This window comes from Pantherophis guttatus, chromosome 2 (assembly GCF_059756535.1).
Source record: "Pantherophis guttatus breed Tessera chromosome 2, ASM5975653v1, whole genome shotgun sequence".
Lineage (NCBI taxonomy): Eukaryota > Metazoa > Chordata > Lepidosauria > Squamata > Colubridae > Pantherophis > Pantherophis guttatus.
In genome coordinates, this window is record NC_142064.1 from 153,083,556 (window position 1) to 153,102,159 (window position 18,604).

General features: G+C 40.9%; 1 protein-coding gene across 2 annotated transcripts in view; it reads right to left on the reverse strand.

Annotated features, from left to right (window-relative positions):
* Positions 1–18,604, reverse strand: part of SDK2 (sidekick cell adhesion molecule 2) — a 418,564-nt gene that overhangs the window by 54,516 nt on the left and 345,444 nt on the right. For both annotated transcript variants that reach the window (XM_060688791.2, XM_060688790.2), the window contains exons 9-18: positions 17,967–18,161; positions 16,728–16,844; positions 15,028–15,195; positions 12,620–12,722; positions 11,250–11,426; positions 9,693–9,829; positions 8,604–8,751; positions 7,638–7,778; positions 7,280–7,461; positions 6,823–6,938 (exon numbers count right to left, since the gene is read on the reverse strand). In XM_060688791.2, the coding sequence (XP_060544774.2) occupies positions 6,823–6,938; positions 7,280–7,461; positions 7,638–7,778; positions 8,604–8,751; positions 9,693–9,829; positions 11,250–11,426; positions 12,620–12,722; positions 15,028–15,195; positions 16,728–16,844; positions 17,967–18,161 (1,484 nt within the window). The remainder of the gene's footprint in view (positions 1–6,822; positions 6,939–7,279; positions 7,462–7,637; positions 7,779–8,603; positions 8,752–9,692; positions 9,830–11,249; positions 11,427–12,619; positions 12,723–15,027; positions 15,196–16,727; positions 16,845–17,966; positions 18,162–18,604) is intronic.

The window sequence follows — 18,604 nt, forward strand, 5'->3', positions numbered from 1 at the left end:
TTTTCAGGGAAACATGGTACAGAGGTAGGTCCTATCATCCTTCACTGGTTTTATCCATCCATCCATCCATCCTTTATCTAACTTTACATTTTATCCCAACTAGAAAATAAACAGATGGCAACATCACATCACCTCAGATATGGACATTCCAAAAACAGCTTAGCCTTTAAGAACTTTATTTAAAAGGGGGAGCTAATCTGATCTCTACAGGGATGTTGATGTAGAATGTGACACGCTAGCACACAGCCTCAGCCTTCCAAAGCTCCTAAAAGTATGGATTTGCAACAGTTTCTCCCTCATAGATCTAATAGGCAAGTCAAAGTTGTTTGGAGGAGGTACCCATGTGTAAAGACATGAAGGCTTTTATAGATCAAAATTATATAAGTCATCCTCAAATTTACAATCTTTCGTTTAGTGATCATGTGAAGTTAGGGTCATGTGATCACATTTTCAGACTTTCTGACAAGCAAAGTCAATGAAGAATCCAGATTTACTTAGCAACTGTGTAACTAAGTTAACAACTTCAGTTGTTAAGTGAATCAGGGATTCACTTAACAACTGTGGCAAGAAAGGTAGTAAAATAGGGCAAAACGCACTTAACAATTGCCTCATTTAGCAGCAGAAATTCTGGGCTCAATTGAGGTCATAAATTGAGAACTACCTATACTTTGCAAATGTGGGTATTTTCTTTCCTCTTTTAGATTGAACAAATATTGAATACAGTGGCCAATTTATGTTTTAACTTGTAATTCCCAGTGTTTTAAACTTTAATTGTTTTATATTGTTATTAATGGTAATATAATCTACCCAGAAGATCTTAAGAATGAGATGGGTGGCATATACATTTTTAAAAAAATAAAATAAAAATATTTTTTCTAGCTTATCTCCCCTGCATACTTAAATGGAATATGGACTTGCTAAATGCACACAGAATCTTAGTTTTGGAGAAGATTATGTGTGTGTGTGTTTTTAAAACTGTCCCCTGCAAGTAGTTGTTACAACAAATGCCCAAATAAAACTGTCAGTCATTTATTGTCTATGCTCAAATTCAGGGATAAAAGAGACAAAAAAATTACAGAAAAGGGAAAAACAAAGTTAGAAAAAGATAATTTATTTTTCAAATTACATACTCTAATGCAGTTAGCTATTTTTTCACTGCAACTTCAAATTTAAGTGTTAATGCAGTGATGGCTAACTTTTTCTGGACCGAGTGGCCAAAGCATGTGTGTGCATGCACGAATGCACGCTCGCCCTCCCAAACCCCCAAAATGCAATGCACCCCCCATGTGCCCTGCCCCCTGCACATGAGTGTGTGGCCCCCCCCATGCTCCTACCTCCCTGCATGCACTTGCGACCCCCTGTATGCGCTCCACCCCTGTGCATGTGCGTGCAGCACCCCACATGTGCCCTGCCCCCTGCATGCGTGGGAAGCCCCCCCCCATGCGCAGCAAAGACCCAAAGACCAGCTGGCCTGTGGGAGGTGCATGTGCATGTGTGGCTGAGCTGAACTGGGGTGACAGCTCGCGTGCCCACAGGGGGACACGTACGCATGTGCAGGGGGCAAGGTGCATATGCGGGGCCATGCCTGCATTGCATTTTGGGGGTTCAGGCACGCCTGTGCGGATTCGCAGACACCCATGCACGCTTTGGGCATTCAGTCCGGAAAAAGTTAGCCATCACTGCCATAGCGCAAAAAATTATATTGGAATAAGTTTGTGACAATTTAGTCCTAAATCAGCAATTTTAGTCTTTGGAAAATGTACAGTAATCAAATATCCATATAGACAATCTTAGATATTTATGTTTACACAGTCAGATCCCGTAGAGAGCTTAAAGAATGGCTTTAAAATAGAGTTACTACTCTGGCAGTTTCAGGTAAGTGGATTTGAACCTGGGCCAAGAAATTAATTTGAGTAAATGTCTAAAACAAGTCCCTCCCAGTTCACCCAAAGATAGAGAAAGAAACGGGAAATCACATCCAGAGTTGCAAGGTTCTTTTACTGGAGCTGTTTCAATAAAAATAGTCCTGACCTAAATGGCATTACTTTCTTAATCTGGTCTGTCTTGTAGAGCTGAAAGATCCTAAATAAAGCTTCCACGTTTCCTCATGTTTCTTATTAAGGTTTCGTGAACAGATGGTTAAAACGCTACTGACAACTTTTTTCTCTTCTGACCTTCAAAAGTATACTGGACTGGGTGCTCAGATAGGATTCTTCCTCTTGTCTATTAGGGATGAACCATTTTGTAGACTGGCTTGAAAAGCGACTAGACAAGCAGCACTACTGTGAAAAACTGACAGACAATGCACCATGATGCATTGGATGATTGTTGCTTGGATGATTGACATCGTTAGTAAAACACCATATGGTATACTGCCTAGCATTCTCCCTTGCCCTTCCTCTGCCAACATGAGATCTAACTAATGTACTTTCCGTTAGGCGATGTTTTCTTGGGATTGTGACTGTAAGATTAAAGCTGAAGTATACGTACATAGGAAAAAAACACCTGTATGTATTGTTCAGAAATTGATCTGGTCATTTTTTTTACAACCCTCAAACTCCCTAAGATCATTCCACCAACATTAGGCTACTAACCCTAGCTTTTAATTGCTAAATTTTTACTTAGTAGCAGCAGCAAATAAAACATTTCTGTAGTTCTCTAGTATGCTTATCACGACATTTTTATGGAAATCCCTATCAGACTTTCCCAAATGATCACAACAGATCATCAAGAGTGGTGACTGAATATTCCAGCTCAATCCCTCCATTAATATCACTAGATCTTGGCCACCCCCCTGTATTCTCAGAGGATGAAAAATAATAATAATAATAATTAGTAAAATAACTGGAGAAAAATGTGATCCTTGATCACAACAGGTTATAATCTGGGGATTTCATTTTGTTCTAGTTAGATGTTAATATACGTATCTGGAACATTTCCCCTATGTACAAGTGTTTAAATCCTTGGATAACAGCCAGATGGATATAAAGTTCTTGAAGTAAAATCCCGGTTTACCATCTCATTCTTGACATTACTGATATTGGCTTTCTAAACTAGGTAGGATGTGGCAGCTGACCTACATGTCCATCTGTTAAACTTTGCTAGGATCTAGATTTACATAATTTAATGATTCTGGCCTCAATCCCTACTGCACTATTAGTCAAAATGTTGCTTGAGATCCTCATGGGATTTTAACAATCCTCTGTTTCTGTGATCTTTTTTACTTCCTCTAAGTCTCTTCAAAGTCATGTGGGAAGAAATTCATTGGGATTAAAGGCTGCCAATTCTTGCTCTGTGGCAGGGAAATGTGTTGAAGGGATAGAGAATTAGGCAATGTGCTGAATGCTTGTGGGTTTTTCTCTCTTAGACATCTATAAGACACTGAAACCATAAAGTGCCTTTTATATTGTGCTGTTTGGTTTTTAATCAGGGCAGAAAGGGTAAAGAGGAAGAGGTATTTACTACTCAAAGGTGATGGAAAATGTGGTCCAGAGAGAATATCAGGTCACCATCATGGCCAAAGAGAAGAAAAGGTCTGAAATCCAAAAAGTTATTCTAAAGGCAATTTCATTTCTATCTTAAAGCAGCAGTAAAAAAACCAACAATATTGAATAAACGGTACCATCCAGGAATTAAGCAGTTATAGTGTATTTATTCAGAATCATATATTAGAAGCTGGAGGGTAATTATATTAAACTGCAAGCTTTAAATTTAGCTTTTTAAATGCAGACCTGACTACTGTACAATTTGCTTCAAAGCAATGGGTACTATGATATCCCACAGAAAAGGATAAATTTCTGAAGAATCTGAATCCCTGCTGATATAAATTTGGCAGGGTGAAAGAGGAATTTCTATGACTCTTTAGTTCCTTATTATGGGAGGGAAATATTATATGAACTCTGAGGAAGGAAAAAAATTGCAATTCTATGAGGTATGTTCAAGACCTAGAGAACTTGGGAAACTACCAGATTCATACAAGCTTACCTATATTTACTCTCTTCCTACAATTTTTGGTCCTTTCTTAGATAGGAGCTTCACTGCTATGAAAAGGTACTGACACTGAAAGCTCATGGGAGCTCAGTGGGGAATGGAGCATAACTTCCCTTTTTAATATTGGAGCTCTGTTTCAGTTCTGTGGGATAGAAAGCCCTAAAGCTGCTGGGTCCAAACTCCAAAAGTAACTGAATTTCAGATTATTGCTTATTAGAATTAATCAATCCTTATTTTATTGTTTGAAAGAGCAACACAAGTGATAAAAGAAACAAGAGGGTTCTGTTCTTGGATATGCAGCTTGGAAGAAAATGACTTTTCTTAAAAGAAAAAACAGTTAGTTTGTCCATAAAATAGGCATTAAAAAAGATACCTTTCAAATGAACGAAGGACTGCCAAACATAGGACAACACAGGCGGCTTATTCCTTTGATGGCCGTTTACAACACCTACCATAAACAGCTTTTTTAAAAAGCTGGAGAATTGTTGGGAAGATAGGCTCAGAGAGATAATTTTTATTGAAAGTTGCTTAAATATCAATTATAGAAAATTTAGTTTAGTTTTAAGAAGTATGTGTTTTTATCCTTCCAAAATAAGTCCGATTAACCGATGCTGATAACAATGCATAATCAACTACTTTGTGATGGCATTACATGCAAGAATGTTTGGGTGCTTAATTGGCAGAGTGCAAGATAGCCTATAGCAAGTTAATTAGATACTAATTAGCCCTCCAAAATACTAATCAAAAATACTAAGTGGCATTTAATAAGTATGTTAAGTATCCTTCTTAACGTTGGTTATCTCATTTGGCAGCAATTAAATTTCCAAACTCCTCTGGAGTAGATTAAGAAGCAAGTTTTAATTATTTAAATTCAATTTAATTAATGCAAATCTGAATTAATTACAATTCAGAATTAAGCACACAAGTCAAGTCTTCCATACAAGTATTATCTTTTTGTAAATATATTTTAACAGATAAGCTTGGAGCCATGAAAACAGATTTTTAATTAAAGGAGAACTAAGAGAGGTCTTCTTTTAAAAGAGCTGATGATCAAATAACTGTAAACTAAGAGGATTCTTCAGATTCGTATGCAGTGAGAGTTTAAGTATCATTAATTGTATTCTCTCTACTGGCTATTCTCTCTATTACCTTAGACAAGAAGCTTCCTCAAGAAAAGCAGTGACCAAAAAAAAAAAACTTTCATTTTGAAATCCAAGTTGCCATTTCATTTTGGAGCACATGGGTGCACTAGTTTGCTATAGTACAGTACATTCAGTAAGTAACAGCCATGGAGATGCATAGTCCTTATAAGAGATTCCCATTTAACACTACTAAGGAGGAATCATATAATTAAATTGGTCTTTTATAGCTAGCTCTGGGATGATAGGAAAAAAAAAGCAACAACCCAGAAGCAAAGACATATTTTGCTAGTCATACTGACTATTTAGTGGTTGCTTGGAGAGTGGGGAAAAGTTGGATCTGCTTATTGTTATGGTTCACATATTACTGTTCAAGGTGGGTCAGATTCTGTACCATTTGTAAATTACACTGTGACTAGTAGGAAATTTCATGAGATGAAATTTACAGATAAGACAAAGATCATTAGTTGACCCAGGAACAACTCTGTGTTATGATTAATGCTGCTAAACAGTTAATGAAAAGAAACCTGAAAGCTATGTTACTCTATTAAATAAACTCCCATCAAGAAGTACAAGCAGGAAACAGCAGGAGTGCTTGGCCCTTCTTGATGGAAGACAATAGGTTATATAGCTTTCTGGTAATGAAAGAATGATGACTATAGATTCTGTTAGCACTTGGTGGAAAGAGGCAGAATGGGAACTCTGATGCAGATGTCTGGACTGGACTGTGGTGGTCCGCCAGCAGCCTGTGGAGCTGGCAGCAGAGTCAGACAGTGAGGAGTCTGGGCAGGAACATGGGCCAGTCCCGGAGTCTGGGGACGGCTCGGACAAGGGCTTTGCATCAGAGGCAGAGAAAGGGCCATCTGGGAGGTATGTGTTGCCTCTGGAGCCTCCAGAGTCGGACCTCAGTGAGGCAGAGGAACAGGGGGAGCCTGTTCCCAGTGCACGCATGCACAGAGCTACTAGAAGGCAAGAACAGTTAAAACAAAAGGGACGACTTGGGAGTACGGCTTGGAGATGATTGGCCCCTCCCATAAGACTTAAAAGAGGAGCAAAGGCACCTGGGCCTTTGCAGGAAGCAACGTTGTTAATTCTGTGCAGTTTAAAGTCTGAAGCTCTGTTTGATTCTGGACTCCGTGTGGCTTTGCCAATTAGGTCTTTGGCAGCGTGTCAAGGGAGATAAAGGTGGGTGATTATCAGACTTATCCCGAAGGACTCTTTACAACTATTTGGGACTCATCTGTGAATGAAAAGAATTCACAGCTGTTAAAATAAAACAGGTTTTTGGGACTACTCATGTGTTTTACTGACTCAGGAAGCCTAGGTCAGAACATGGACTGTCTTAATTCTATTTCACTTTTATTTCACTTCCTGGAACAAAAATAACTATCCAGTTAATCATCTCAAAACTATAGTTTGTGTTTCTATTTACGGCCACACAAATGTTCATTCTGAAATTTTCAATATCTGTCCAATCCCATAAGGAGCCAGGAGAATTTTGGGGTTACAAGTAGCCTTCCCCAAGCTCGTGTTCTAGATGTGTTGCAGTTGCAATTCCCAGCATTTCTACCCAGAGTCCCAGGGCATGTGGTGGGCATCCAGAGAGGAAGTAAGACTTGTCACAGCTGTTAGTTACTGCTCTAAATGCCTTAGAAGTAAACCACTTTCTCCCCCTTCTTGAAGTGTCTCTTACCTTGTAGCCCTGGTTGATGCCATTGACAAACTGGGGGCTAGGAGGGTTCCAGGTGAAACGAATGGTGGTAGAATTGGTGGCCTCAGCCTGGACATTACCCGGAGACACCGTAGGAACTGTGGAAAAGAGAAATTGGAAGGAAGCATCTCAGCAACATCTGTAAGGTGCACCCCAACCTTCCATTTTAGGTTCATCAGCTTTACACTCGGAAGCAAGGCTATATGAGCAAAACCTGACTGAGGTTTAAAGGGAGTTGTCTACAGCCTATGGCATTCTGAATCTTCAGCATGGTACATTCCTGCCTTTTTAAGCCTACTGCAATGGCTTTTCAATGTTTCATGGCTTTGGGAACTACAATGGAAGAAAACGGAACTGCTATGAATGGGCAGGAACTAATCCTTTCACTGACAAAAGTAGGGCTTCCTCTCTGCCCAGATGACAATGTGTCATAGCTTACCACCCTGGAGAGTCCATTCTGTGACTTTGGCACTGTAGACACCCAATCCGGCACTGTTGTAGGCAGCCACTTCAATTTCATAATTAGTCCAAATGATTAGGTCCTCAAGCAGCAGATTGTTGACGTCAGCATTACTAATATTCCTGAACTGGTAGCCAACTGGCAGACCAGCCAGGCAAAATCTGGAAAAAGGACAACAACAGGATCAGGGCTGAACCAATAAGATCATCTGTAGGAACAGTTAAGCCCAGTGAACAGCCACTGCTTTTCTAATTTTGCACCCCTCAGTAAAAAATTAAAAAGGCTTCCAAAGATTTATTTGTCCTGATGACCTAGCCACCCATATGTTAATATCTACCTAATGATGTATCCCTTGAGAATGCCATTCTGGTGGTTTTCGGGTGGTGGCTGCCACTGGATCATGATAGATTGGTTTGTGCGGCCACTGGCAATGACATTTTGTGGGGGTGCTGTGGGGGGTTCCTCAGGAAGCGACAACCTACGGAAGGAGACAAAATGTAGGGGGCAGGTTTCAAAGTTGGCTCAGAGTTTGACTTAACACTCAAACCTTAATTCTTACAATTTAGTCCTTATGAAGCCAAGCCAAGCCCAGTCATATCATGGCATGCCCTAAATACCATCCTGTGTATGCATGAGCTGCATTAAAATGGTGCAGCCATTTGCTCGCATAAATGTTCTTTAACCCAGGGGTCCACAACCCCTGGGCCACGGCCTATTCGGAATTTGGCCGTGTGAACTCAACTTCCACAAGTGTTGGGTCGGTGGGCACTCACACACCAGCCTGCTGCTCGTGCAAGGGCTGCGTGTGCACTGGCCCATCACTAGTGCAAGGACTGTGTGCACATGCGCGTACCGGCATGCCGCTCATGCGGCTCAGTTGCCCTCTCTTCCCAGCCGGGCCGCCAAACCTCAAAGTTGGGGACCGCTGCTTGAACCCCATCTTAATACCAGTATAATGAGAGTAGTTATCTGGCTTTGCTAAGCTCTGTGTCTATATCATACAACATTGGGACATACTGTTGATAACAATTCAAGTCTTGCTGTCTTGCCATGACCATGCCCCCCTTTCTGCATCACCTTTAAACATTAATTAAGGTCAGGTTCCCTGGTGCAATCACAGGTATCTCTATACATGAATATGAGCCAGGACAATGCTCACCCACACATATTTGGCTTCTTCTCCTACAAAACGGAACCTAGTAGAGATACATCAAAACATTTCCATTTTTAAAATCCTATCAGCCCTTCTACTCTTGCAAGTGATTATATCTGCAGCTGCCCATGTCAGATATGGGCACCTCACCTCTCAGTGTCCTTGCTGAACTGTCCTTTGCCCACATCATTAACAGCACAAAGGCGGAACTGGTATGAGCGGGCAGGAACTAATCCTCTCACCAGCACTGAATTTACTTCAGGATCCACACTGGCCATAAGAACAGTCCAGGGAGCATCTGGAAAGAGAAAGAGAGAGAAATAAGGCATAATAGTGTGGAAAAGTTATTTAGGAAGAATTATGATAACACAGTGCATGCTGTCCATCTTTAAAAGAAAAAAAATAAAAGGTTATCTAATCCCTCTGCAGATTTTTTAATGTAGTGGTCCCATGGATCAAATTTTGTCTAGAATGATCCAGAGAGAAAATTCCAAGCTCCTTCAATCTTACACAGTATCACATTTTTTAAAAGCCAGGATCCAGTTCTGCTCCTGGCTGCATCTTAAAGATCACTGCTATGGAAAGAAGCTGTGCGTGTTTGATCAGGGAAGTAAAACCATCTCAGGGTTTTTCCAGGGATAAAGGAAATCACTCTGTTCAACACAAGGTAGCCCTATACCTTTGGGTAAGCTTAGCAGCGGCAATGGGCATAAGCAGTATTTTATTTTATTTTATTTTATTTATTTTTATATATTTATTTCCTTTAAAAAAATATTTATAAAGAAACAAACATACAATACATAATCAATCATTCAGTGTGTCATCTAGGTGTTTCTCTTGTGTCTTCTTCTTACTCCTCCAATCTTCAACATTTCTTGATTTTTTTCCATTTCTTTATTATGACATTCTCCCCATACTTCATTTGTTATAACATTTTCTTGTTTACTATTGATACATTTATCTATATCTTTTCTCTAACCAATTGTAAAATTGTCTCCATACCTGGTAAAACTATGACAAATCCTTGAGAACATATAACACTTAAAAGAAGAAGCCACAAATTGCAATAAAAGCTTTTACTCCTCCAGAAAATTTAGATTCCCATAAACACCCATTTTGTCGTAGTCCCACCAAGGATTTTTCCCATCACTTTTGAGAAGGGATCGTTCTGTTTGCCACAAGAACGTGGGCAAGTTGTACCTGGCAACTTTAGGGTAGGAAGATGGTGCAATGCCTTACTGTTTTCGGAGACCTCGAGGATGTAACGTAGCAACGGGCTGTTTCCGTCGAAGGGCTTGGTCCACGTCAGGTTGATGGACCGTTTCTCTACAGCACTTAGCCTGGCAAAGGGGTTTTCAGGGGCATGTGGGAGCTGCCTGATGAAGATAATAGAAGAACCTATTTTAGAAGCTCACATAAGAGAGAGAGCTATGAAAGTAGAGGTCCATTCATTAGGAAGAAAAAGCTATGTAGAAAGAGACTTTCAAGCCACCATGCATGAAAAGGTTAGACTTGACTGTCACTGCTGGTGTTTATAATGGAGCAAATGCCCTGCTTAATCACAGTGTTAATTCAGTGGGTAAGAGGCAGGGGTGAAATCCAGCAGGTTCTGACAGGTTCTGGAGAACCGGTAGTGGAAATTTTGAGTAGTTTGGAGAACCAGCAAATGCCACTTCTGGCTGGCCCCAGAGTGGGGTGAGAATGGAGATTTTGCAATATCCTTTCCCCAGGAGTGGGGAGGGAATGGGGATTTTGCAGTATCCTTCCCCTGGAGTGGCGTGGGAATGGAGATTTTGCAGTATCCTTCCCTGGCCACGCCCACCAAGCCACGCCCACCAAACCATGCCCACAGAACCGGTAGTAAAAAAAAAAAAAATGGATTTCACCACTGGTAAGAGGTTTGTGGAGAAATACACAAAGTGTCCTGGAGATATTTAGAGACCCTTGATTTTTCCAGGCAACAGTGCTGTGTCATTTCTGTGGAGCAACTATCAAGATTTTTGGATAGCAGTGGCTTATGCTTATTCAACGAATCAAATGCTATTTATATTCAGGTTTGCAGTGTAAAAGTTGCTTCAATGCAGTGTGTTGTAACGCTGCAGACGTGCATATGAATAATGAAGAGTACGATTAGACAATGAATAATATAGATTATGATTTGGTAAGGAACACACATGTGGCAGTGTTATGTACCAGTACGTGTGCAAATATCGACAGCAACCGTACCACATTATAATTACTCTTATGCTGCTGAACTAACACTGTAGAAGACCTCTGACTGCATATCAATTCATGGTGAGAGAAATTTGAGTCTAACTAGGAGTTGCAGAATGGCTCATAAGGAAGTAAACATTATGTTGATTTCAAGAGGCCAGAAGAGCATGCTATTTGACACATAGCTGGTATGGTATTCTTGCAAGATATAAACTAAAATATGAATGTATAGCACTGGAAAACTTTTGATCATCTCTTCTAGCAGCCTCACTCACACTTCAGATAGCCTCTGGTTCATCCATGTATTAAAATATGTTGGCTTCTCATTTCTAGGACAGGAGTGCACCACTTTCATTATCTGATAGCTGTACTTGGCTTTTGAGCAGCCCACATTCCAAAAAGTATAATTTTGTTTACGTTTACAATTAGTTAGAATACATTTAATATGACCCCTCTCAATGTTGTATATAATAGTTCTCTCCCTCAATCATGCTACAGTTAGGTTACTTTGGGTGGTCTCTGGTGGCTGCATGGAATTGGAATGTCAAATTCTATACCTGTACTGAAGAAGGGTAACCTTACCGGACTCGCAGGTGGGCACTGTGAGAGTCATTGCCTCCAGCAGATATCACATGACATGTATAGGTACCAATGTCCCCTGACCAGGTCTGGGCAATGTGCAAAGTGCCAGTGGTATCCAGACGCATGCGTGGCATGTTCTCTGTGTTCACAATTGTGCCATCCTTCTCCCACATGTACCTAAGGAAAAAGAAACCGGGCATGGTGATAAAGGTTCTACTCCAACTATTCCTAATCTATCCAGATTGCTATTGGAAGCTTTGATTGATTCCTGATATTCTAAGCCAGGTTGCAAAGAACTAGAAGCAGATCATCTCTCAAACCTGATTGCAATGATCTAATCCTCTAATCCTAGTTCTTGTGTAAACTATTTTCTAGAGTACTCCAGCTTCTTTTGCAGGTGGTGAACTGCTCATCAAATACTAGTATGTACACTAGTACTAGTATGTGACACAAATCCCCCCCCCCCCCAGGATATTTATGCATGTTAGTTATCTCTTAGTATGCATTCTTGCAATGTAGCATATTGTTCACAAATGGGTTTACATATTTGTTTAAACCTAATTTGGAGAATAAATGACAATTGGTTGAGTTCACACTTTGCTCTAAGTTTTAACCATATGAACTGGGTTCATATCATGCTAAGCTGAAACAAAACCATATTTTGACTTAATATGAAGTGTGAGCTTAGCTAGACTTAGGTAGACTTAGCAGCTAACACATTCTATAGAGAAGGAAAGGAGATCTTTCTAAAAAGGCATACCATGATGTTCTTCTTTCACCCACTAGTGCAACACAACAATTTGTCTCGGCTTCAAAACTAAGCTAAGCAGCAGGTGGCAATATAGGTCTGTGAATTTGCATGTATGTATTTTGCATTATGTTTCTCAGTAGATGTTTGTAAACTGCATAAAGATGTGGCTAGAAGATTCCTTGCTTTGTCATACTGCAAGACTCCAACATCAATCTTAGAAAAGCATTGTAGATAAATGGAGTCCTGACTGTTCCCAGATTGCAGAGATGGCTAGAGAGCGTCTCCTTTCAAAGGGGCTAATTTGTATGAAGAAAGGTGCAATGGCCAGACAAGCTGAGGTCAATAAACTATTCTTTCCTAGCAAGAGAAACACAAGCAAAGCCCTACTCAGGAATTTATATGCTACTCAGGAAATCACCGAGAGTATATACAGAATTTTAGCATTACTTCTAAGCTGAATATTTCTTTTTCTTACAAAGAAGTTTGGAAATTTAAAGACATTCAGCTTTTTTTTTAGAATCCTCAAGTTTTAGTTTTTCTAATAGTTTTTTTTTACTTGGCTCTCATTTCTTTCCTTGCTTTTCCTTCATCTTAACACACATGAGAAATGATCACCTACCGAACTAGCACATTGGGGTCATGTGTTACTCCACAGGTCATTGAAGCCTTAGTGCCTTTGATGACACTTTGATCCTGAGGTGGGTTAGTGATACGAGTCCGGGCTGCCAGACAAAGAGACAGAAGACAGATGAACATAGTTTGAACACAGATCGAAATGGGATAGGTAAACAGACATAGTTCCTATATCAACTCAGGATTCAACACCTGGAATTTTAAGTTCTGGTAATAAAGGCATCCTTTTTGTAAGACTAGAAGCAGGAGGCCCCCAAAACCAGATCTGATACATCATAATACCAACGATTAAGCAAGCAAGCAAACAAACAAAAACAATGCACCCACCCCTGATTGTTTTTGAATGCCTAAAATAAAGGGGCATTAATTCAATTTTTAGCTGTAGTTACTCCTCTCCCCAGACTGCAGCTACTCCTCTCCCCAGACTGCTTGACATATATCATCTAGTGCAACTCAAGCTGTGGTGGAAACACTAACAACCTAAGCTATACATTTAAATTGAAAGAAGAAGGGAAAATACCCTTCTTGCTTACAATTACATTGGATCCTTGTTTCCAACCAAGCAACACCCATCCATCCATCCATCCATCTTCCTTCGTACATACAAGGTGACCCTGTTCACACAATATATCTGAGGGAGATGGGCGGTACAGAAATGTTAAAAATAAATTAAAAATAATAATTAAAAAAATGGACCAAATGAGGAATTTTGTCTCTGTTGTGCAAACACCTAAAGTGGAGGGGAGGCCAGAGGGAGTTAACTATCTCCTTTCAGTCACAAATATTTAGATTACAGATGGGGGAGTTATACCTTCCTGTCCAGCTACTAAAAAGGTAGATTTAGAGCAGCCTCGGAAGAAAAGGGCTTCTCTTGGCATTCTGTCTTGGAGTTATTTTTCTTTTTGTTACCAAGTCTTTGAGCAAATGGTGGGAATATAAAAAACAGAAAGGGATGTGGGAAGGTGTTGGCTCTGTTCAGATCATAGTTGATTTTTAACAGTTCGCTGTTAAAAATCACCTCCACTGGGGTGAAAACATATTAGGAAATGACAGCCTCTCAGCCTCCTTAATGGCAACTGGGAGGACAATGAAAATGGCTACTTCCTATCTGACTGCTTGGTAACAGTGTGCTATCAGCACCGAGAGGGGAGGTCAATTGCCCGATGAAGCAGCTGACTTGATCAGTCATGCTATTTAATCCACCCAGGCTGAAAACCCCATCACTTAAGTGTTATCACAAAGGAGGCTTTTTGATTGAATGTGAGCTTTGTACTTTTCTACAGTATACACTGAGGGAAGGAATAAACAAGTGTCCCAGATATTTTGCACTATAGCTCTCACAATTCCTTGCCAATTATTCTGACTGGGGCTGAGGGGAACTGAAGTTCAAAATGCCTGCCAGATGTAAGATTAACTACAAAAGGGAATGTGGGGAAGGTTAATACAGGATGGGCTTTATAGGATAATTCACCATATGAGCAAGACTACATTCATATTTCATACATGTAGGGTGAGAGTCATTGAACAGATAAACAAAATAAATAAGATTCTCAGAGCTTGCTGTTCCATTTATGCCCAGCAGGGGGAACCAATCCACCTCAACCAGGAATGTGGCAGAGCTAATGGCAATTGCTTTATTAGACAGAGTTAAAACTGGTTTTGAAAGGTGATGGATATGCTCTCAAAAACAATTAGACACTCGCAAACCCACATGGGCCACTGAACTTAAGATGGTAGCACGTCTGTGCTTTGTTGCATTACAGATTAACGCGAAAATTGCACTGATTGTTTCCATAACATGACATTGTAGGATCAAACTTATCGTTTGATTCCTTACGACGTGCTGCATTTATAGGAATGCACCAATATGCCATTAAGAAACTGGACAGATAGACAAACCGCACATGACATCTCTGCATCAGGGATTATTCCTGGGCCAATTGCTTACTGAACAAGTAAAGGCAAATGTGGGAAACTCTGCTATATCAGAATACTGACTCTCTCCCATCTCCCATCCCCCACCCCCATCCCTGGCTGCTGAAAACTGTGATGAGCAAAGTAGTGATTATTATTATGTTATTCAACATTATCAAGGAAAGTAGGGCTTTTGGTCGCTTTTCTCCATTTTTGCCTTCTTATGGAGGGGATTTTTAACTTTAAAGTGCACTAAAACGCACTCGACCTAAATGGGAGGATTACCACTTTCAATTTTCCTTAGTTTCCTATAACATTAATTGGGAAATAAGTCTGGCTTTATTAGGTGGCTTGACATAAAATCTGGGAAAGTATAAACTTGAGGATTCTGGAAGATTAAAAACAAAACAAATTACAGGCATGGGGTTCCCAAGAGAAAGAAGTGGGACGCTAATAAGAGGGCAATGGGGAGACTTTTACCCCAGACAATAAGCTCTGCAGAGGCTTCATCAACTCCACGTGAGTTAGTAGCCAGGCAAATGTAGCTGCCAGCATCCGAGATCCGTGAAGGGCTGATGAGGAGGCTTCCTGACTCTAGCAATGTAAAACGAGGAAGCTGTACTGAGCCACTGGCCAGGATCCGTTCACCTGTAGGAGAAAAGGGAGACTTCATTGCATGGTCAACGGTGACCCTCGTTGAGGCTGCCCATGGATTTTGTCAAATGACCAATTCTGACCTCAGCTCTACCCTAGAGATCTGTAAATCTAGTAGCCCAGCCAGGCACAGAGAAAATGATTGACAGATTTGTCAAAGGTTTCTTCTTCCTCTGTGTTTCAAGCTATCTATGATTTATGAATTCAAAGGGCCCCAAAGAGGAAATGTTGGCTTTAGAACATATCATAAAATATGGGTTTGGCTGGTGACACCACTTGGAATGTAAATTTGCAGAATAAAGCAAAGGAGCATCAACTTTTCCTGTGCAATTGAGGGTGGTATAATAAAGATAATAAAAGTTTGAGTTGCCTGGAAGCACAGGGCTGGATTTTGGGTGGGTAGGAAGTCTTCTCATCCTTTGCAGGAAAGGACAACGATGCTCTTCAGGTATTTTGGACTATAATTCCCATACCCATTACACATTGGGTCAAGTGGGTTGGAACTATCATAAACATCTGGGTTGCCTGCTTTTTTTTTGTTCTTTCAAACTACTCATTGATCATTTTTATACCTCAAATACTCTCAGGCTAAATCTTTCTTCCCCACTTAATCCCACCCCATCAGCAGGCAGTGAATGGGAATAGGGGTCATAGATGGCTAATTCGTTAATGATTTAGCTCTAGTTCTTCCTATGATTGAAATGTAATCTCCCTTGCTCTCAATTCTGATTCTTTTTCTTCTTATCCCAGAGGCATCTTATTGTAGGGCTAATATTTTTTGAAATACACACTTTGATCTAAAGCAATATGCTCCAGGTAGGATTAAATATTTGGTTGTAGATATAGGAGATACAATTCCCTAAGTGTAGCTGATCAAAGGTATCCTGTAAGGGTCATACTCAAGGAAAGTTGGTAACTTTAAAAAACATAGAGGTGTTTTAGGTTCAGTGAGGCAATGAAGTTGTTAAGAAAAATCAAATCCATGGGTCATTCCAGCCTAGTTCAATGAGTGGGCTTTCCCATCACAATTAAACTGGTGTTCAATTGTGTCCTTCACATCTGTCACAGAAATAGATTCTCTTTGGTATACATGAAGGTGCTGGCCTAGAAACCAGGAAATTGTGAATTCTAGTCCTGCCTTAGTCACGAAAGCTGGGTGGGTGAATTTGGTCCAGTCACTTTCCCTCAACCCAACTCAACTCACAGGATTATTACTGTGGGGAAAATAGGAGGAGGAAGGTATATTAGGTATGTTTGCCACCTTGAGGTACTTATAAAGTAATAAAGGCAGCATTGAAAAAAAATCTAATAAATAAATATAAAATAAATTCCCAAAATTTGAGGGCACGCAAAGGAGTTCAGAGGGAGTAAGAAAAAGGAAACTTTCTACTGTGCGAAAAGAAACAAAGTTCCAAAACTTGATGCTTCAATCCTTCTTGCAAAATACCTAACTCTGCTTTGCTAGTTTCTTGCGTGCCTGACTGCTGCTTTTCCAAAGCATGAATAGTTTCCCAATTCACCATTACCTTTCTGCCAGGTGATAGCTGGTCTGGGAGCTCCAGACGTCTCACAGCTGAGAACCACAGCCATTCCATCAATCACTGTGCTGTCCAAGGGCCCTCTGGTTATGTTGGGCGCAATGCCTGTAATGAGGGAGAGATGAGAAGAATGCTTATAGGAGGAGTTTTGAACTACCAGAACTCTTAACGCAACACAAACTGAATTTGATTTCCCTGACACCCCACCCCAAAGTCTACCATAATTGAACAGAAATAAAATAATTCGAAAGACCTTACCCCGTGTAAGGTCACGGGTTCCTTTTGGCCCAGGTTTAATAATGGATGCCATGCTATGCTTTGCCTTGTGGAAATCATCTCTCAGTGAAACAGAGGGAGAACCTGCTATTTACAAAATTCCCATTTTGCTCTCCAAAGACATCTTGTTCTTCCTTGAAGATGAACCCTGCTCTATCAAAATAACATATATTTTATTTCCTTTCTTGACTCTAATCTTCTGGGTCTTCTGCTTGAGGAAGACTAGAAGACCTCCAAGGGCCTTTCCAACTTTGTGATTCTATGACATCAACACTATTGAGCCGGGTGTGCGCACATGTGCCTGACTAATAATCGCTCATATTTCCCCACCAGGCACCACTAGTGGTAGATACTGCAAATAGTAGGTGACAACCAGCAAAGCAAGTTAGGGGAAATGAACTTGCTGACTTCTGTGGCCTGTTGGCTGCCAGCCTCTCCAGCAGCAGAATCAGATGAGGCATGCGAGTCAGGATCAGCATCAAGGCAACCTGAGAGCTCCGAGCGGGAAGAAGGAATGGAGTTGTCAGAGAGAGAGAGACAGAGACAGAGACAGAGCCTGGGCTCTGTCAGAACTCAGATGGAGAGTCAACAGCCCCCAGGTCTGGAGGTGGCTGATGAGGAACAGGAGGAACAGCTGGGTCCAGTGCCTGATGTGCGGGTGCGCAGAAGGCAGAGGAGAGGAGAGCAGTGGAAATCTATGGGTTGATCCTTGGACGGAAGAGCCACCGCTGCTAGCAAAGCCCCAACCTAGCTCTGGGGATAAAAGACAGGGGGTGGAGATGAATAGATATAGCAGACAACTATTCATCTCCCTGCCGGACAGACTTGTTAGCCTGGTGTAAGAGAGAGACTTTTTGCCTGGGCTGCTGGCACTCTTAATAAAGTCAATTGTTGATTGATTACAGAGGGTTTGTCATGTTTGGGGAGCTGGGTCAGAACACTGATACTTACTAGTGACGGCCAGGTATGTGGAAGACTGCACCTCTCCAGCTGCATTGCGGGCAAAACACTGGAACATGCCTGTGTCGTCCGGCATTAGGCCACTGATCTGCAGGCTCCCGTTAGCAAGCAGCTTGAAGCGGGCAAGCTTCTCCATTCCAAGTAGTACTGCATCCTTGTACCAGAACATGCTGGGTGAAGGCACACCTGCAATATTGGTGGGAAAGCAAAGGGAACTTTAAAGATGAATTATTTTAAAATTAAGGCCGACAGGCAGACAGAAAGGCCACAGAGAGATCCATTAGGCAGTACTGGAATAATGATACGTAACTCCTAAACACATATGGCTTTGTTTGTTAATTGCTTTCATACGGCTGGATTCTGATGAATGTATGTTTCTCCTCCTTCTCATCTTTATTTATTTAACCGATCCATGTAGTTTTCCTTCTGAAAACCTATATTTCTTAAACTACGAGTCACAGTCAGGAGACATTAAAACATATCTTTGAATTCTTCAGAACCCATTGGAGTTGGGGTGGACTTCAAGAAGACCCCTCCCCCTCCGTGGCACTCATTGATCAAACTGAATGAAGTTAAAAGTGGAATCAGACAAGCTTGCTTTATTCCTTCCTCCTCTAGGACCCTGATCA